Genomic DNA, 21,229 nt, shown 5'->3' with positions numbered 1-21,229 from the left:
ACTTCTCTTGCTTGTTTACTAATCATTGTTGGCTCAATCTGACAAATTGCTTCTGATGCTCTTTGGATAAAACATCTGATAACATTGCGTGACGTAAATTGAAGTTCATTACACTTCAATCTCAAACATAGTACTTAACAGCTGTCAGGCTGGGGTTTCAGTGGGGTTTTTATATCTTTACACCAGTAGATGGCAACAATTAAGTGACTATTATAAATGGGAATTGAATCATTCATTCAACTGATTCATTCAAGAGTTGATTCCTTCATGAACTAGTCATTGAATCATCCACACAATCGATTATACAGGAACAAAAGAAATGAGTCATTGAATTATTCACTGAACCAATTCGTTCAACAAAGGCGTCAAGAAACATGGAACGGTTCTGCTGTGGTTTTGTTTGGATCGTTGAGGGAACAAAAACAAGTAAGTAGTGAGCAATAATGTGTCTAAAATGTATGTTACTCATTATTAACTTCTTGTTTATTGAAATTTAAAGCAACATCACACAGTCGCCACTTTGTCAATAATAGTAACCAAGCCATCGTTGCTACTTAACGTGCGCCTCTTTTGAACTAGCAACTAAAAGTTTTACGTTCTCAGTTCTTTCACCTCCACACCAAGCCAGACCAAAACCCAGGCCAATTGTTTTTAGATCCCGCCTGGTTCCATGATGGAAGTTGAGACGTCACAAAGATTTTTCCCTCAAAAACACACACTTTGGCTAATATATACACCCACATAATTGTGGAATGAGCTACTAAATATACACCAGGGTTAGTGGTTTACAGCACAGGCGCCCAAGGTGATTTAGTCTTTTAATTTGTTGTCTTAATTTTCTGCTGAGTAAAACGCCAAGACTTCTAAAGGACTCACAGATGTCCGCTACAGCTAAACTACACAGCTGGGCAAATAGGAATCAAGAATATTTTCTTGTTTTCTGCAACATCAGAAACATCTTTCCATTAAGTTCACATTTCTTTAGCTATAGTATTAGTATCATGTATGAAGTAATTTCTCCTCATGTGTAGTTCTGCACTTTAACATTAGTAAGTGTCACAAAACGTTTTTGTCTTTAATACTATATTGTTTTATCGCCTAAAACCGAACGAACTTCTTTTTGTCTGATATTTTAACAGTATCTGACAGTTTCTTTGATGTTGGCTTATGCAGTTCCATGCATACGTTTTTAAGTGCCAACATACTTGTTGGGTAAGTATTACATCCCCGATACGTCACTGATACTGTATGTCATTACTTACTGAACTAACGCACTCTCCTTCTCCCCGCCCCCATTCAGCATCATCACCTCCAGAATAAATATCCTGAGATTCACGAGCTCAGACACAGAGACCCGGAGGAGACCCAGAGAGACACTTTGGATTAAGACGCATTTACGCGCATTGAAGAGGAGTAACGCGCACTTGTTTCGGGAGGTAAGACCTGGAAACAGCGGCTTTATTTATTGCTTGAACAGGTTTCGAGTTCAAAACCAGGGCTGTGTTTCAAAACATTCTTCCTAGACAGCATCATATAATCACATCTGATGCAGGAAAACTTGCAGGAACGCACCGATGATGCCCACAAATGCTGTGATTTGAGACACTATGGTTATGCGTTTATTTCAGTTATATAGACTACAAAATTGCATCGTGTTTGAAAATAATACACTGAAAACATTAACATAAGTAACTGTTTCCTTAAGTTTTTATCTATATATGATATGACTATTATATTGTTTCATTATTTAATACTTAAAATGTAACCTAATTTAGTCAGGTTGAGTCATATATAATAATATGCATTTATTAAAAAAAATTATATTATGTTTTATCATTTTGTACAGTGCAAATAGCCATAATATAAGCAAAATTGAGCTTATATATTATAATAGTATAATGAAAACAATGTGATTTTTGACTTTCTTTCTGTGGTTTGGGATTTGAGACACTGCCAAATAACTTATTACTTGTGTATATATATATATATATATATATATATATATATATATATATATATATATATATATATATATATATATATATATATATATTATACACACACACACACACACACAGTAAACATGAACATGTGCAGTTGTTTCCTTAAAACTACTTTATTATTTTATAGGATACTTCAGTCATAATGCAGTCAGTTTGATTCAGTCTTATTAAGTATTTTTGTATAACATGTGACGTTGTATAAAAAACAACTATAATGCAAGTAAAATCTTGTCTATTTATATTAGCTATATGTATATCTAGAATAAAATAATGTGATTGTAAGGATATGTCAGTTAATTTTTATACACTGTAAATACTTGCAATGTGGTTGATCCAGTAAAACCAGTTAATTTCAGTTTAACCGCAATTTTTACATTTTCATAATATATGTATAAAAGCATTGGTTTGTGTTTCTCTCTGTATCACACAGTGTTCAGATCTGCATGAAACTGTGCTGTTATTGCACTGCAGTCGTCTTAGGCATTGATCCAGCGTTTACAGTAATCAGACTATAATTCATGTCGTCTGTATAAAGTCCTTCAGGCTCATGTGACGTCGACGCTCAGGAATTCAATATTGCCCTAATAAAGTTCTGCTGTGTGTAAAGCTGCTCTTATCTGCAGAATTACCAAACAACATTGCTCGTGCCGATGAACGTCCAGCACTGCTTGTTTAACGTCATCCGTATGAGAGATACCGGGCATCAGACACACTTGACGACAGCTCCAAAACTAACCTAGATTGGACAAACTACAGGCCAAAACCCCTCTGGCTTTTATTAAGACCAGGGTTATGGTGCATATCTCTGCATTTGTTTGCAGTCGGATCATAGTCAGCACATTAAGACCATGTTCTGATGCATTAGTTTTGTGCTTTACACTGCTGTGTTAAGGGGGTTGGCAGGACCTTGTTGGTTTAAGTAAGATCTGCTCATAACTCACCAGGTCTGCTTGTGCTGACGTTAACATGTTGCCAGTAAGAGTTGTTTTTTGCTTTCAAATTGCAGGCAGCTTCTCTTATCCTACGTTGGTTCAGCCGTGGTATTTATCGAGAGCTTACAGGCGGACAGATGCAGGGCAGATATATACACGCTCGTAATGAGAACACCGTGTCTCTCCTTTCTTTCTCTCTGCATGCGGTGACTCAGCTTCACTCCTTTACAAGCTTTTAGACTCACTCATCACGTTTGCAGTAATCTATTCGTCCATTCTTCCTCCCACATGAGTTGTGTCTGCTGGACAATAACGCTCTGTTCTGCCTTTGGGGCCCGGGATTGGATTTCACACTCTATCACACACACACACACACACACATACAAATGTAGACGGCTATTAAATGTTGCTTAGTTTCAATGCAACAACTCGTTGTTTTCCAGATTCCAGAGAAGAAACATTTCTTAATATATTAAGACTTGTTTGCAAAGAATATTGCATGTGATTTGTTTTGTTTGATTTTAAGATTTGTGACACCCATTTCAATACAAATGTTGTCTAAATGTAGTGGGTTTTATGCTGTGAAAAGACAAACGCTGCTTATTTTAAAGGGGGCCTTAAATGCCCCTATTAAGTCTCTGGTGTCTCCAGAATGTGTGTGTGAAGTTTCAGCTCAAAGATCATTTATTATAGCTTGTCAAATTTGTCCCTATACACGCAGTTTTTGTGTGTGTCCCTTTAAATGCAAATGAGCTGCTGCTTTCCAGGAGAGGGCGGAGCTTTAGCAGCTCAACAACAACAAAGCTGGAGAATCTCACGCAGCCAAAATGAGGAAAGTGTTCAGCCTTACATTGTTCAAACCGGAGTCGACACTGATGGAGAGACTCAGGAAGAAGTTACAACTTTTAGACGTTTCTGAATGGTTAGTGGATAAATTGATGTAGTTGCTGTGGAGTTGATTCAACTCATCCACTAGCATGTGCCGTCATGTTCATCTTTTGTGCAAAACCAGCCCTAGTTTGTGAAGCAGTCCGGCGTAAAATAAACAACACTACTACAACAACTCTTCCTCTTCTCTAAAGCAGCCCAACATGGCCCCGCCCCCTTTGTTGTGTGTTCTCGGGGGCGGGGTTTATGTAAATTTTAGGGTTTGTGATATCACTAACCCAGGAAGAAGATTGTCGTAGTCCCTATCAGCCGTTTAAAATGCGATTTCTGTAAAAGAAAATATCTCCTTTGCATTGAACTTTGAGCGTTGTAACTTTGCAGATGTTGTTTATGCTCAAACAGCAACATTACACACTAACTAAAGTTAAAAAAGTGAAATCATAATCAAGGACCCCTTTAAGATGCATCCTCTATATGTTGTGCAGTGTTACCTCTCAGATCAAAGAGTCGTGTTTGAAGCATATTTTGACTGGAAACTAGACTAAAATATTGTGGTTGTTGCTGGCTGTGGTTTTGTATGCATGTGACTCAGAAAGACAGACTTCATACTGACTCACTATAAGAGCTGAATGAGGTCAAATAATAAAGAGACCAAGAGAGGAGAACGGAAGGAAAGGCAGTTAAGAAAGGAAAAGGGTGTCATTCTGCAGACGGTCGGCTCACATCAGGTCAGACAGATCCGATTGTGTTGTTTCTGAGTCTGTGTGTTGTGAAGGGGCTTCTGTGTTGCATGTGTGTGTGTGTGTGTGTGTTTTCACTCTCATGTCAGCTGGGTCCATATGTTTCCTGCACAACATGGTGCCTGTATGTCTCACGCCCGTAATGAACATGCAAACCATGTTAACTAACCGCTGCATTATACTGCAGGAGTGCTGACTTTATATGCATGTGTTTTTGTGTTTGCATTTAATGCCAACTCTGTCGCAGATGCAAGTGAGTCAGCTATTGACATGCAGTGATCTGATCAGTGATCAGTGTCTTGGGAAATCTGATGATGGTTTGAGACAGTTGAGATCTCTTCTGAAGCTCTGGAGGAAACACGTGTGAGATTACAGGGGGATTTTCCTCTGGAGAAACATCTGAGGAACAAGAGACTCCATTTGATCTGCATTCTCATTGTCTTTTAGGAGAAACAGCTGTGAGATCTACAGGTGTGTTCCTGTTATTCATTCTTTAGGGATATTCCTACTATAATCAGTCAGCACAGCACGTCACCCTGAGGAACGCTGGTTGAACGGGTTCGTTTGTATTCTACACACTGACCCTTGAAATGCATGAATATTATTTTATCAGAGACTTTATTACTCAAGCTGTCCACGGACTTCACTGTGAATGTGTTTTACTATCAGGTATTTCAGGTTTTTTTCATAATCATTGCGTTCCTCAGAAATGCTTCCTTGTTTTCTCAAGTTACACCCACACATATAATCAACTGTGTTTACAAGACACTGCAGCCAATAGGAAGAGACCCATAAACTTCCTGTCCGGCTTCATCACACACACACACACACACACACACACACACACACACACACACACAGAGTTGCTTGAAATCCTTGTCCTTGTGGGAGCATTTTTTGGTCCTCACGAGGAAAGCAGCTTATAAATCATACTAAGTGATGTTTTTTGAAAATGTAAAAATGCAGAAAGTTTTCTGTGGTGGGTAGGATTAGTGTAAGGGGACAAAATATACAGTTTATTCAGTACAAAGACAATTATGTCTATGGAAAGTCCCTATAAATCATGGAAACCCAGTGTGTGTGTGATGTGGTGATTTGACTCATTCCTGTTCAAGAAGCACAAACTCTTTTCTCTGTTTTGTGGTCAGTGTTGAAGTCTCTATTGTAGTTCCACACGGGACACTCACAGTGTCAGACAAAAGAAAAAAACGGATCATAAAGCCATTAAACCCTTTCTTTTTTTAGACTGAAATGCCCACGCATCACCACAGAAATTTGTTTATAAGTGGAAACTCATTGCATTTCTGCTGATGCCATGACACATTTTTGTCATTTTTTTTGTTATTTTAGTATCATTGAGATACTATAGTTTTTACTAATATTTTTTTTTTTTTAATTTCTAAGGGGCCGTTCACACAGAACGCGTCTTTGCGTCTAAAAACGCGAGACGCGCTGCTCAGGAGTGTTTTTTTTTTTTTTTTTTTTTTTAAACGCAACGTAGAACGCGAGGGTCTCGAGACGCGCTTTTGAGACGTGAGGCAATAACGACAATAACGGAAATAATAGAAATAGGCAAACAGCAGTATTGACAGATACAAGTTTTGACATGGAAAAAAGGAAAATAAGATAATAATGAGCGCCTCCTCCATCATGTTGCCGTCATATAAAACAGTTGTCATGCCAACTTGCTACTGTAAACAGAAGCTCGCAACGCTTGCCCCGCCTCCGAGTTCCTTATATTCCTATAGTTTATTCAAGTAGTGATTAAAAAAAAAAAAAAGGTTAAAAATTTGATTTTGGGAAATAGTGCTTCAGCAAGTGTACATGGAATGTACACTCGAAATCAGAGAGAATTGTGGGTATAAAGTAGTGAACGAATGTAGGGAATGAAGTCGTTCACTCAGAATTCGGACGCCACTACAAAATGGCCGACACCCGATATAGTGGACTATATAGTGGATAGGGAGCGGTTTCAGACACAGCTTGTGTGTCGGAGATATCTGTCTCAGAAACGGCTCGACACACGATAAAACTATTTTATCCTACATGTCATTTACATTATAAAACAATGTTAATAACAATAACAATCATAATGACTTTATTTTGTAATCATACATGCCTCTGTGCCAGCTTTGTAGTTTAATCGATGTATATTTTTTTGTCATGCTTAATGTGTTCATAATCATTTAATACTATAAAATACTGCAAACAAAAATAAACACATTAACAAGTGTATATAATTTCATGTATTTATCCTTTTTAATAAAGTTGTTAGAAACGATCGCGCTCACAGATGACGTGGTCTTTGAGCGCCCTCAGGCGACCGTTATGATTTGAATACGCTACCTATGATTAACGAATTTTTTTAAATCATCCACTAAATTATCATCTTTTAAAGTTTAATGAGTTAACAGTGCCACAAATTATTAAAACACATTGCTGTTAGTAAAACACATTAAATTTCTTTTTTTTTTTTAATTCATCTATATAATAATGTCCCCCTACATTTTAGTAGGTTTTATTCAAGTAGTGATTAATAAAAAAAAAATGTAAAAAAAGGTTAAAAAAAATAGGATTTTGGTAAATAGTGCTTCAGCAAGTGTACATCGAATGTACACTCGAAATCAGAGAGAATTGTGGGTATAAAGTAGTGAACGAATGTAGGGAATGAAGTCGTTCACTCAGAATTCGGACACCACTACAAAATGGCCGACACCCAATATAGTGGACTATAAAGTGGATAGGGAGCGGTTTCAGACACAGCTGCTCTGATTGGTCCACTGTTTTGGAACTGACATTGATGAGCGGCGCTGCGTGTAAATGTCAAGCGCGTGTTAACATAGAAAAACAATGGGAAAGTAGCGCATTGAATAGAAAAACGCGTTCTGTGTGAACGGCCCCAACACTTTAAAGGGGTGGTTGATTATGATTTCACTTATTTAAATTTATCCACTAGTTTGTAACTTCTTCTTGAGTCTCTCCATCAGTGTCGACTCCGGTTTGAACAATGTAAGGCTGAAAACTTTCGCGTGAGATTCTCCAGCTTTGTTGTTTTTGAGCTGTTAAAGCTCCGCCCTCTTCTGGAAAGCGGAGCTCAATTGCATTTAAAGGGACACACACAAAAATGGCGTGTTTTTGCTCACACCCAAACAGAGGCAAATTTGACAAGCTCTAATAAATTACCTGAGGGGTATTTTATTATTTTTTATATTTTATTTCAGTTAATGTTTATTTATGTTTAAGTATTTTATGGTTTTAGTTCTATGAACTTTTTGTTTTTTCATCAGACTTTCCACATTAATGTTATAGCTGAGCTCTGTACTCTTACTGTACATCGACTACAAATATGTTTTAAAATAATTATCAGAGAATATTTAAACGAAGCACAAATTAATTTTCCATGCAAGAACAAATTATGAGTAATAACATCATGCAAATGTGTAACAATCATTTCTGTTTGTTTTGCAGGTGTTTACAGAGAGATATATACAGGAGAACATGAAATTATTACTGAACCTGCTGCTGCTTCTGCCTGTTCTGTGCAGCGCTGCAGATCCCACTGTAAGTGTGTGTGTGAGTGTGTGTGTGTGATAAAGGTCTTAATGGATGATATCTGTATTGAACATTCTGCGTCTCTGACAGGTGATGCATCACAGGCAGAAGAGAGGCACACGCACTTACAGAGGTGAGTTTTACTCTCTGGCTTTATTCAAAATAACTTCACCATATACTACTCATATTGTGTCTGCAGTATGCAGCATGCTAATTTCCTGTACGCATGTAATACAACGGAGGCGAACTCACATGGTTAGCTTATGACCAACACTTCTGCTGGTGTAAGACGTCAATAAACAATAATAAATCTCTTTCCTTTTCATCATATTTATTTATGTATTTTCTAGATTCTGTCCCCTGGCAGACGACAACACGTCGGCTGCGTCCGAAAGGTACCTATTTTGAATAAGTAGTTACTTTGCGACCTCTCAAAAAAAATCCGGACGTATCACATTCGCCATGTGACCAAACAATGTCAGTTGCTTTGCTTCACCGCCATTCACAAATCCTCTCCAGTGGATCTTTTTCATCTACTATACAATAGGAAAGTGTGCAATTTCGGATGCAGCTGACTGTGTGCAAGCAAAAAGTTTATCCAATCAGAATTTGTTCTGTGCCTTTAAGTTTAAGCCCCGCCCCCAGGGTGTCCAAACTCAGGGCGACTGTCCTGCGGAGTTCAGCTCCAACTTGTCTCAACACACCTGACTTTAAGTTTCTAGTATGCAAGAGCTTGATTAGCTGGTTCAGGTGTGTTTCTTTGGGGTTGGAGCTAAACTCTGCAGGACAAGCTGGCTTAATAATTCAGTGTCATGTCATGTTTTCTTTTGACTGTAATGCTACTAACCTAAATATGCCTTTCAATGCTATTGTGCAATGTGTTATTGTGGCTTTTCCAACTGCAAGCTACCTTTACCTACGAGCAGCTGTAACGTGATTCTAGTGAATCAGTTCGCTCTACGCTAATTCATTTAAAATCACTTATTGTTTTTGTGCCAGAGACAATATGGCTATATATAAAAAGTTATACATATTTTAATTATTTGACCAAACTGTGAAAAGTAATTTTTACACAAAATTGGATGAAAAACAATTTAATTTAAACAATTTAATTTAGCAAAAGACAGTTAATTGTGTGCATGTGTGTAAAAATATATCTATAAAAAAAAAAAAAAAAATATATATATATATATATATATATATATATATATATATATACATTATATGTATTATATAATACTATACATATATATATTTATAATAGTTTATTTTAATACTTTATTATTATTTTGTTTTTTAATAGGCTGTATACTACAAATAGTCAAATAGTATAGTATTCAAAATAGCATTCTACTATATGTGTCCTCAGTGTGTTGTTGTCCATGTTGTCCACTAGGGGGCGCAATATAAGCAGGGAAAGCATGAATGTCACACATTCTCAAGCAGAACTTCAGCATTCAGGACAAACACAGTGAAGCAACACAGCCTCACTTTTGTCCTCTGTTTGCTTCTGTCCTCTCTGTCCTAACCCAGTCTGTGTTTCAGCTGTGGAGGAGAATGCTTGAGTCATTTAATTTGCATTTATCCCTAACCACAATCATTATGTCCATTTCCGTGTCATTTTGTGTGTGTGTGTCAGAATCTTGTGTGGACACTGATTCGGCTGCGGTCAGAGACATGGGGGCGACGTGGTTGCGATGGAAGGGTCCAAAAGTTGAATTCTGCCGCTGCACCGGACGAGCAAGAGTCCGCTGTCATGAGATCCCAGTGACCAGTGAGTGACCACACACTCTAATAGACTAAACTTTTTAATAAGTGTATAAAAAGTATAAAATGTATATGTTTATGTTTCCCCTGTTGTGTGTGTGTCTCCACTGCATGAAAACCACAGAATTTCTGAAGCACCACCTATTTTCATTATTTCAAATCATTTAAATTTCAGTGCCGAGCGTTTCCTCCCCATGAGTCACTCGCTCAACACTATATTCTCATCCTGTGTTCTGAAATCATGGAAAATTCACTGGAATTAAAAACACCTGTCATTTCGAATTATGCATGGGATTATAAGTATTACAACTTGACCACAATTTATGGATGTTGTAAAAGTTGTCCTCTTTCTAAATATAAAATGATGTAAATATTATATAAAAAGACTTTACACCCAATTACAAATACTTTGGAAAGACCAAAAATGTACGTAGCACACTTAAAATAGCATTTTACCATAGAAATGTCACACAGAGCAGCAGATATAATTTATTAAAGTCAGAAATAGTCCTCAGGATATGAATGTGCATAGATATTTATTGTTCTGTTTTTCTTCCTGTTCCTCAGCATGTTTCATGTCTAAGTGTTATAATGGAGGAACGTGTAAAGAAGCCCTTTACTCCAGTGACTTCATCTGCCAGTGTCCGCCAGGCTTCACAGGAACACAGTGTGAAATCAGTAAGTTTTGATCTTGTAGCAAAATACATATTTACTATTAATTATACTGTTTGTCACTGCATTTAGATGCTTTCAGTTATATTAGTAAACTTACTGTTTTTACTAGTATCATTAGTTGCTAGTAAAAGTAGTATAACTTACTATTTTTAGTATTGTTAGTTACTAGTATAGTTAATATAACCGTTATAACTTTTTATTATTGATAGTTGCTAGTATAGCTAGTATAACTAGTATAACGTATTGTTTCTAGTATTGTTAGTTGCTTGTAAAACTTGTATAGTTAGTATAATCTACTATATTTAATAATGTTAGTTGCTAGTAAATTAGTATAACTAATACAACTTACTATTATTATAATTATTAGTTGCTAGTAAAAGTAGTATAACTTACTATTTTTAGTATTGTTAGTTACTAGTAAATTAGTATAACTAATACAACTTACCATTTTTTATAATTATTAGTTGCTAGTAAAAGTAGTACAACTAGTATAACTTAATCATTTTAATATTGTTAGTTGCTAGTAAAAGTAGTATAACTTAATATTTTAGTATTGTTAGTTACTAGTAAAATTAGTTAGTATAACTAACTAGTACAAGTTTTTAGTATGGTTAGTTGCTAGTACAATTAGTATAACTAGTACAACTTGCTATTTTTAGAATTAGTACAAGTAGTAGTACAACTAGTATAACTGACTAATTTTAATATTGTTAGCTGCTGGTAAAATTAGTATAACTAACTAGTACAACTTTGTAGTATTGTTAGTTGCTAGTGCAATTAAAATAACTAGCATAACTTGTTTCTAATGTTGTTAGTTGCTTGTAAAATTTGTATAACTAGCATAACACACTATGTTTACTATTGTTAGTTGCTAGTACAATTAGTATAACTGGTACAACTTTTTAGTATTGTTAGTTGCTAGTGCAATTAGTATAAATAGTATAACTTGTATTGTTTGTTGTATTGTTTCTAATATTGTTAGTTGCTTGTAATATTTGTATAACTAGCAAAACACACTATGTTTACTTTTGTTATTTGCTAGTACAGTTAGAACTGGTACTTAATATTTTTAGAATTATAAATTGCTAGTATTAAAAATAGTATAACTAACTACTATAACTTACTAATTTTAGTATTGTTAGTAAAATTAGTATAACTTACTATTTTTAGTATTGTTGCAAGTAAAATTAGTATAACTAGTACAACTTTTTAGTATTGTTGGTTGCTAATACAATTAGTATAACTAGTATAACTTATTGTTTCTAGTATTGTTAGTTGCTTGTAAAATTTGTATAACTAGCATAACATACTATATTTAGTAATGTTGCTAGTACAATTAGTATAACTAGTACAACTTACTTTTTTAGTATTGTTGTGAGTAAAATTAGTATAACTAACTAGTACAACTTTAGTATTGTTAGTTGCTAGTACAATTAGTATAACTAGTATAACTTACTGTTTTTAGTATTGTTAGTTTCTAGTAAAAATGTGTGTATTTAGCTTTTTCTGGTTGAAGAAAATGAGTGCATGTAAACTTACCTACTGCAGTTTAACTAAATTATCATGATTTATTAGTGTCTTGTAACTTGAAAAACTACAGTTTCAAAGCAGCTTGACCAGACCACTGTAGCTGAATACTGTCTGCTTTTCTTGCTTGCTTCTCTTAGACACAGGTGAGAGATGTTTGAGGGGTCAGGGGTCAGGTTACCGTGGCAGCTGGGGCATGAGCATGTCAGGACTGGAGTGTATTAACTGGAATTCCAGCTCACTCCGAGGAAAGAAATTCACTGCCAGGAGACCAGAGGCCAACACCCTGGGACTGGGCAACCACAACTACTGCAGGTACACATGCTCTTCCTCTTCTAGCATGAATTAATTCATGCATGGAATTATTTGTTGAACGTTAATGTATTTTTTCATATTGCTCTTCCGTGCAATTTGCAAATTGATGTCACCATGCACCAGCGTGTTGCTTTTGTGCAGTAACAGTAGCTGCATTGTGTTTTTGGTGAGTAATTGTAGTGTTTGGGTTGTGTTTTATTCCTCAGGAATCCAGACGGAGACACTAAACCCTGGTGTTATGTTTATAAAAAGGCTCAGGTCTCATGGGAGTTTTGTTCTGTACCAACCTGCATAATAGGTACAATCATTCAGCACACACATACTGTAGACACAAACATCCGTATCCATATAGTCTACTAATGTTGTGTGCTGTGTTATCATGTCAGACCCCTATCTAGAGTGTGCACAGGGATCAGGACAGACCTACAGAGGGACGAAAGCCGTCACACGCAGCGGTTTGAAGTGTCTGCCGTGGGATTCAGCCGCAGTGTCTCGTAAGATATACAACGCATGGAGACCCGACGCCAGAGAGACGGGCATCGGCAGCCACAACTTCTGCAGGTACGATGAATTAGAAGTTGAATAATATAAATCTCTAGAATGTGTGTGTGAAGCTCAAAATCCCCCACAGATCATTTATTATAGCTTGTCAAATTTGCCCCATTTGAGTTTGAGCAAAAACACGCCGTTTTTGTGTGTGTCCCTTTAAATGCAAATGAGCTGCTGCTCCCGCCCCCTTTCCAGAAGAGGGCGGAGCTTTAACAGCTCAACAACAACAAAGCTGGAGAATCTCACGCAGCCAAAATGAGGATTATCAGTAACAGTGTTTATTAAACTTTAAACTTAAACTTTTGAATCAATATACAGTGCAAGTAAGAAATGCACATTTGTGTAAATAAAACCTACTTAAAATCTAAATATTATTACGCAAAATTCAGCCTCTTTGTTTGGCTTAAAAACACCAAACTTAACAATGTGATAATGCATTCATGCATTCATCCGTTCATGCATCCTGTCCCAAAAGCACTGACATCAAATGCTTATTTCACAACAAAAAAAAATGTATATTGTCAATTGTTTTGACTAATGGATTGGTGGATTGCATGGTAATTACGTGAATTTTATCACACACAGGAACCCGGACGGTGACCTCAGCCCCTGGTGTCACGTCTATAAAGGTTCTCAGTTGACCTGGGAGCTCTGTGACGTCCCCAAGTGCCGTAAGTCTGCAGTGCTGCCATGACAACTGATCAATACACCTCACAAATACATTAGTCACTGATCTACAGCACATGACTAACAGATGCGGTGGAATGTTTAGTCTTAAGGGATAGTTCACCCAAAAATGAAAATTATCCCATGATTTACTCACCCTCAAGCCATCCTAAATGCATTTATGAGTATCTTCTTTTAAACGCACACAATCAGAGTTGTATAAAAAAAATATATATCCTTGCTCCTCCAAGCTTTATAATGGTAGTGAATGGGGGGTGAGATTTTGAAGCCCAAAAGGCACATGCATCCATCATAAAAATAATCCATACAGCTCTATATCTAATATTTACAACTTTATAAACTATAAAAACCTGCTTCCAATAAACATCTGTACGCAAGTCGACTTATGGCGGAAGCGTGACCTCTGATGCAATGCAGGATCATTTTTGGGTGAACTATCCCTTTAAGGCCGTTCACACCAAGAATGATAACTATATAGATAACTAATGATAACTATATTAGTATCCACACCAGCAGACAATATTGTTTTTATTCTAAGCACTCTGTAGTTTTGTTATCTGACGCTTTAAATGCTCGAGCTCTTAAAGCAGGATGGATTCTGATTGGCTGTCATTGTTTTTATCATTCATCAGCTGGAAAAAAATTGTTCTGAAAGTGTAATAACCAATAGAAATAAAAGTGTTACTACTAATAATAATTCAATTTGATTGGGTTCCTTTCGGAGAGTCCTATATATATGCAATTAAATACTTTCAAGTTTGTAATATTTTTGACTACCTGACATTGTTTGTCCACTAATAAAACAGAGTTTGAGAGACTGTCCCTCCCTTGTTTTTTGAACCATGTTTGTCTTTTCTCCACAGCGAGGAAAACTCCTTCAATCACCACACTTGGACCACGAGCCCCTGCAACCACCAACAATCAAGGTGAGACTGTGAAAGATAACTAGACTAGTACATTTTATAAAGAAAACGAGAGGTAAAAGTGACTCTAGGGTGTTCTGGGTGGTATTTTACCATCTCACATGAAAAGAATAATTTTAGATGAATTTATTGTTTTGTGTGTACAGAACACGTTGCGCTCCCAAGTTTTGTGTTTGTAAGGCAGCTGCACAGAGCGTTGCCATGTCCACTTATTTTAAGCGTTTTGGGGTGCGCTGTTTGGGCTTGGCTAATAAACAAACAAGTTTATGGAGTTATTTAAGTGGGCAGGTGAATGTCATGATATTTTGTTCTTTCAATATAAAGCATTTGAATTTATTTAATTATTATGGGCTTGTTCTTGTCTGCTGTTTTGTTTCTAGCAAGATATGGCAACACGAGTGAGTCGAGGCTCGTACTTCTGTCTTTCTTGCACATACAGAAGAGAGACACATCTCTGATGTGCGTTTAAATACGGCATTGACAACTAGTTAACTGTGTAGAATTGTTGTAAATGTGGTTGTCACTGCCTGATAGGGCTGATCGATTGATCTGCTTCTCTGGATTATTTAAGCATAATCATCTGTGATATTTGTAATAAATCTAAACATGAATCGCGACTATATTGTTGCTGAATAAATGCACAAACATCTGTGATACATTATAGTCTTTTTGTTGTTTTAATAGATAAAACATACAAATCATTTGGAATTATTGTAATTAATTTTAGGGATTTCAGCAGTGTACACAGCAAAATCCCCAGAGTTAAATCAACTCTGCTCAGAGTACATATGGTCCCTCTCTAAATAGTGTTCAAATAACACTGAAGCATAATTAAAGTTAATGAGATGTTTAAGCAATTAATAAGGCTATGACTGGAGTTTTTCTTATTTCTTCAGTGATTCTGCTTGTTAACAGCAGGTGTTCATCAATAATGCAGAAACATTACTTAAATAATTGGTTGATTATCTCATTAAATTTAACTCTGATTCAGTGTTATTTTAACACTATTTAGAGAGGGACCATATTTACTCTGAGCAGAGTTGATTTAACTCTGGGATTTTGCTGTGTAGAGAGATAACGTAGAATAAATCTTGCTTGCGAGTTGATCTTGAGTATTCTGATTGTGTTCTTACATGAAGGTGCAATAAATCTAATGAAAAGCTATTGTGATAATCAAGATTATAATTTTTAAGCTAAATAATCATGATTATTAGTTTAACCATTATCGTGCAGACCCACTACCTGAATTTTTCTGGAAATGGACTCCAGTAAATGACTGAACTGTGTGTACCGAATGGGATTAAGCACTAAAAAGGGAACTGACAGAGTTTTCCCACACTTTCCTCCATCTCTCTCGCTCAGGTTCCTGCGGTCAGCGCATCGAAGCTCCTTCGAACTCTCTGCCCATGTTCAGGATTCGTGGAGGTCAGGTCAGCGATATCCGTGAGCAGCCGTGGCAGGTCGCCATCAACGCGTATTGGCCGCGTTCCAAAGCCTACAGCTTCCGTTGCGGCGGTGTCCTCATCGACTCCTGCTGGATCCTCTCCGCTGCTCACTGCTTCCAGGAGAGGTGTGTGTCCGCTCGGCCTGTATTGTGTGTGTGTGTTTGGGTCAGTTTCACTGCTGTCAAGTGATTTTAATTCACTAATCTCATTGCCTTCATCAGGACCTTCAATCAAATCATTCTTGGCACCTTTACCATAAACATTGACCTACCTTTCTTAAATGTCTTAAAGGGTTAGTTCACCCAAAAATACAAAAAAAATTGGTCATTAATTACTCACCCTCATGTCGTTCCACACCCGTAAGACCTTCGTTAATCTTCGGAACGCAAATTAAGATATTTTTGATGAAATCCGATGGCTCCGTGAGGCCTTCATAGGGAGCAATGTCATTTCCTCTCTCATCATCCAATAATGTACTAAAAACACATTTAAATCAGTTCATGTGAGTACAGTGGTTCAATATTAATATTATAAAGTCACGAGAATATTTTTGGTGCTCCAAAAAAAACTAAATAACGACTTATATAGTGATGACCGATTTCAAAACACTGCTTCATGAAGCTTCGGAGCGTTATGAATCAGTGTGTCGAATCAGCGGTTCGCAGCGCCTGAGTCATGTGATTTTAGCAGTTTGCCGGTTTGACACACGATCCAAAACATGATTCGATACACTGATTCATAATGCTCTCAAGCTCTTCCTGAAGCAGTGTTTTGAAATCGGTCATCACTATATAAGTCGTTATTTCGGGGTTTTTTTGGCGCACCAAAAATATTCTCGTGGCTTTATAGTATTAATATTGAACCACTGTATTCACATGAACTGATTTAAATGTATTTTTAGTACATTAATGGATCTTGAGAGAGGAAATGTCATTGCTCAGGCTTCACGGAGCCATCGAATTTCATCAAAAATATCTCAATTTGTGTTCTGAAGATTAATGAAGGTCTTACGGGTGTGGAACAACATGAGGGTGAGTAATAAATGACACAATTTTCATTTTTGGGTGAACTAACCCTTTAAAAAGCCTTAAATTTGATTTTAAAAATCCTGCAGATACCCTGTATTTTGTTTTAAAGACGTTTCAATTTTACTGAAAACAAGACAAAGATCTTGATTGTGAACAACTTTTTTTTTTTTTTTTTTTGCATTTTGTAGTTATAATGTTATAATATGACTTCTTTTATCTGTGTTTAGATTTGAGGAGAAGCATCTTCAGGTGGTTTTAGGTCGAACCTTCAGGCTTCAGAACTCCAGCAGCGAGCAGATCTTTGACGTGGAGAAATACTGGATCCACGAGCAGTACGACGACGAGACGTATGACAATGATATCGGTGAGACTTACACAAACATTCTACACGGTTACACGCATGAAACAGATCTTAATGATTATTAAGATCATCATCACCTCACAATCAGCTGGTGTCACTGTGACGAGTGGAAATTTCAACAGAACCAGTTCAACTAAAAACACTGTTTATTGTGACATTGACTTACAATCTCAATCATCTTTTTAGGGTTTCTATCAATTTATCATATATTTTTTTATATATTTTACTTATTTTATATATTTTTATTTATTTTGTTTAGGTGTTGGTTCACCAAATACATAAAAAATTGTGATATATTATTACAAATGTAAAATGACAATTTTATATATTTTAAAGTGTAATTTATATCCAGTGATCAAAGCTGAATTTTCAGCATCATTATTCCAGTCTTCAGTGTCACATGATCCTTCAGAAATCATTCTAATATGATGATCTGCTGCTCAAGAAACATTTATGAATATTATCAATGTTGAAAACAGCTCATATTTTTGTGGAAACCGTGATGCACTTTATTTTTCAGGATTCTTTGAAGAATAAAGAGTTTAAAAGAACAGCATTTATTTAAAATATAAATATTTATATGCATATTTAATATAGTTTAGACTTTTTTTAATTTATTGGCTAATTTTTAAAAAAGTTTTAAAAAGAGTATTTTTTAATGCTTATGACATGGTTTGCAACAGTAGAATATCAGAAACACTAGTCCATACTATCATATCATGTGACTTTATTTAATAGGTTTTAAATACAGGTAGTTAATTTCATTTGTAAGTAATTCTGACTTTGTGTCTTCAGCTCTGTTCAAGTTGAAGAGCGAGTCCGGTATCTGTGCCATCTACTCTCCAGAAGTTCTTCCTGCATGTTTACCAGAACCTAACCTGGCTTTACCGGATTGGACGGAGTGTGAGATCTCTGGATATGGGAAAGAGGAAGAGTGTAAGATCAGCGTTACAGAAAAACAAGACCAATTTTTTTGGTAGTGCTCCTTGATAGTCCAAATAACACTTGAGGTATTGTATAATAATTGAACTCTTTCCTTCTGTCGCTGTCTCTCTCAGTTTCTCCGTTTTACTCGGAGAGAATCAAGCGTGGTATGGTGCGGTTGTGGCCGCAGGATCAGTGTGTACCGGAGAAGCTGTCCGGCCGTCTGGTCACCTCAAACATGCTGTGCGCCGGAGACACGCGTGGCCTGGACGACGCCTGCAAGGTGACACGCCACATTCAGCACATGCTAGTTAAACAGTTTGTGAAATGATTTGTGCATCTTGATTGAACAGTTTCTCCTGGTCTTTCTTTAGGGGGATTCCGGTGGTCCTCTGGTTTGTCAGAAGAATGGCAGAATGATTTTGATGGGTTTAATCAGCTGGGGTGACGGTTGCGGGAAGAAAGACATACCTGGCGTTTACACACGTGTCACAAAATACTCAAACTGGATCTCCAGCAGGATGAGAGCAAACTGAGACAAACGAAGACACAAAATACAGAGACTGTTGGGTACGGAAAATAGGTGATGGGGAAAACATCTCCACATTCACCGAACTTCACACCTGATGGACTATATTTGACCTGCTCTCCAGTTGTTTTAAGTGGCATTTGAGGAGGAAACCATCAGTGACATGGTGTGGGAATGTGAAACTGATGCTGCGAGTCGATCATGTTGCACACAAGACAAGAAATCTGAATCCAAAGACCATGTTTTTGATTTACACCACACAATGTGGCCTTCAATTTCAGCTTCCAAATCGAAAGTTCTGCAAAAGGATGAGACTTCAGGGTGCTAAAGTGCAAACTGGTGCACAAGATCCTTTAAAAGTACTTCATATTTTACTTTTGTTTTGCTTTTATATAGCAAAGATGGCACTTTTGATGTTACATGACGCTTCAGCTCTTATAATGATGTTCGATCTTAATAATTGTACAGGTTTTTAACACTACACTTCTGCTGGGTCAGAGAGACGTTTGTTTCATGGTCAGTGTTTCTGTGTTGATCCAAACAGATTTATGTAAAGTTCATTTGACTGTATTTAATACGACTTTAGGTCCTTGTTAACTGGATGTTTGACTGCAAAATATCTTTATTAACCCAGATCTAATATTATTACCGACTTTAGATGTTGGGATGCATATTAAGTTAATATTTAACTATTTAACATATTTTATAAACTTTTATACATATTGAGCAGCTAGTGCTAAATTATTGTTGTTTTACAGTAAATGCTTGTACATTACTTTCAACAGACTTTTTATAAAACGTGAAATGGAAACAGATCTTTGTCTTCTGTATAACAAATATTCTTTATAAATGCGAGATGATTTTGTGAATTCACACTATAATTGTATGAATTTGAAAGATTAATTATGGAATTGTCGAATAATAGGTGAGTGCAGAAAAAAACTCACATCCTTGTGTTTCTTTCCTTAAAGGATTAGTTCACTTTCAAATAAAATTTTCCTGATAATTTACTCACCCCCATGTCATCTGAGATGTCTTTCATTCATCAGTTGTCAGCTTTCCGTATTCTTCAAAAAGCTTACGCTGTATGTCCTATGCCTTCCCTATTCTACTTACGGAAAAACTGGCGCCACGTTCATTCCATAAGTTGTACAGGGAAGGTGTAGGACATACAGCGTAAGCTTTTTGAAGAATACGGAAAGCAGAAGCACATGCAAAGGCGATCATTTGTGTTTATAAAGCATATACAGTTGTATTTTTTTTTTTTAAATGACCAATCATTTCGCTAGATAAGACTCTTATTCCTCGTCTGGTATCATTTAAAGACCTTTGAAGCTGCACTGAAACCGTTTGGAGGCCATTGAAGTCCACTATAATGAGAATAATCCTGGAATGTTTTCATCAAAAACCTTCATTTCTTTTCGACTGAAGAAAGACATCATGGATGACATGGGGGTGAGTAAATTATCAGGAAAATTTTAGACTAATCTTTTAAAGGGGCTATCTGTATGACTTTTCATGTACTTAGCGCTATTTTTATTGCCTATGTGTGAACAGCTAGTAATGAAAATTAAAAAAACGAGACCTTCCCCAACTGTTTGTAACCCCAGTTCTCTGAAACATTGAGTGTTCCACCTATGGGAAGGGCATCCATACTTGACTTCTGCAGAAGAATCCAATTGCACCAGGTATGGCTTGATAGACAGGAACGTGTAACCAATGCCAGGTAAGGGACCGCCCCTTACCAAAGTGCATAAAGTACCTGGTGACATCAAGCCGGTAGTATCTGACTTACATATGGGGAGAGTCCCAGCTTGCAGTGGCACATTTGTCTTGTAAGGAAGCTCCCTTAAACAGAGCCCAAGAAGCAGCCATACTCCTAGTGGAGTGTGCTCTGAGGCCCCCTGGAGGCTGCACTCCCTTAGTTTCATAAAGATATAGCTTCCACAAGCCAATGAGAGAGGCTTAAAAATGGGGTACCTGGTCCTCCTCCTGAAAGAGCTGATCCTGTCCAAGTAAATCCGCAAGACACAGAGCATTCAACCTCTGTTCTTCCATGGAGGAGGAAGGAGGTGGGTGAAAAGCAGAAAGCAAATCACTAACACCAAGACCAGGAACAGAGCGGTCTTGAAAGACGAAATCTTACGGGAAATATTTCCCAGGGGTTCAAAACGTTGTTGAGCCAAAGCCTCCAGCACCATTGAGAGGTTCGACTCTGGAACTGCTCTTCTAGTGACTGGGTGTTGCCCAACCATAGCGCAGTCAAACCCAACATAACATGCAACAAGAGCCATTAAATAGACCTTAATAGTAGAAAAACAAAATATTCAATTAAATTCAATTCACATTTATTTGTATAGCGCTTTTCATGATACATATCGTTT

General features: G+C 36.7%; 1 protein-coding gene across 2 annotated transcripts; it reads left to right on the top strand.

Moving 5' to 3' along the window:
• The first annotated feature begins 370 nt into the window (after nucleotides 1-370).
• Nucleotides 371-20,688, top strand: plat (plasminogen activator, tissue). 2 transcript variants are annotated; one of them, XM_067394299.1, is made up of 18 exons: nucleotides 371-426; nucleotides 1,140-1,212; nucleotides 1,301-1,436; nucleotides 8,032-8,124; nucleotides 8,206-8,248; nucleotides 8,466-8,510; nucleotides 9,755-9,889; nucleotides 10,450-10,560; nucleotides 12,225-12,399; nucleotides 12,606-12,697; nucleotides 12,786-12,960; nucleotides 13,534-13,619; nucleotides 14,499-14,561; nucleotides 15,921-16,128; nucleotides 17,259-17,395; nucleotides 18,188-18,328; nucleotides 18,451-18,599; nucleotides 18,691-20,685. In XM_067394299.1, the coding sequence occupies exons 1-18, from the start codon at nucleotides 375-377 to the stop codon at nucleotides 18,850-18,852; spliced, it is 2,076 nt and encodes a 691-aa protein (XP_067250400.1). In that variant the 5' UTR covers nucleotides 371-374; the 3' UTR covers nucleotides 18,853-20,685. The 2 variants fall into 2 exon arrangements, with proteins under 2 accessions (XP_067250400.1, XP_067250401.1); XM_067394300.1 differs by lacking the exon at nucleotides 8,466-8,510 and having other exon boundaries at nucleotides 18,691-20,688.
• Nucleotides 20,689-21,229: the final 541 nt, after the last annotated feature.

Source organism: Chanodichthys erythropterus, chromosome 9 (assembly GCF_024489055.1).
Source record: "Chanodichthys erythropterus isolate Z2021 chromosome 9, ASM2448905v1, whole genome shotgun sequence".
Taxonomy (NCBI): domain Eukaryota; kingdom Metazoa; phylum Chordata; class Actinopteri; order Cypriniformes; family Xenocyprididae; genus Chanodichthys; species Chanodichthys erythropterus.
Note: the sequence above shows the minus strand (reverse complement) of the source record. Positions and strands in the feature narration are given on the sequence as shown.

Excerpts from the sequence above, each read along its gene's own strand:
- plat (XM_067394299.1), top strand. The coding sequence starts at position 375 with ATGGAACGGTTCTGCTGTGGTTTTGTTTGGATCGTTGAGGGAACAAAA. Across the intron at positions 1,213-1,300 it reads AGTGCCAACATACTTGTTGG|CATCATCACCTCCAGAATAA; the intron begins GTAAGTATTACA and ends GCCCCCATTCAG. Across the intron at positions 18,600-18,690 it reads GCCTGGACGACGCCTGCAAG|GGGGATTCCGGTGGTCCTCT; the intron begins GTGACACGCCAC and ends GTCTTTCTTTAG.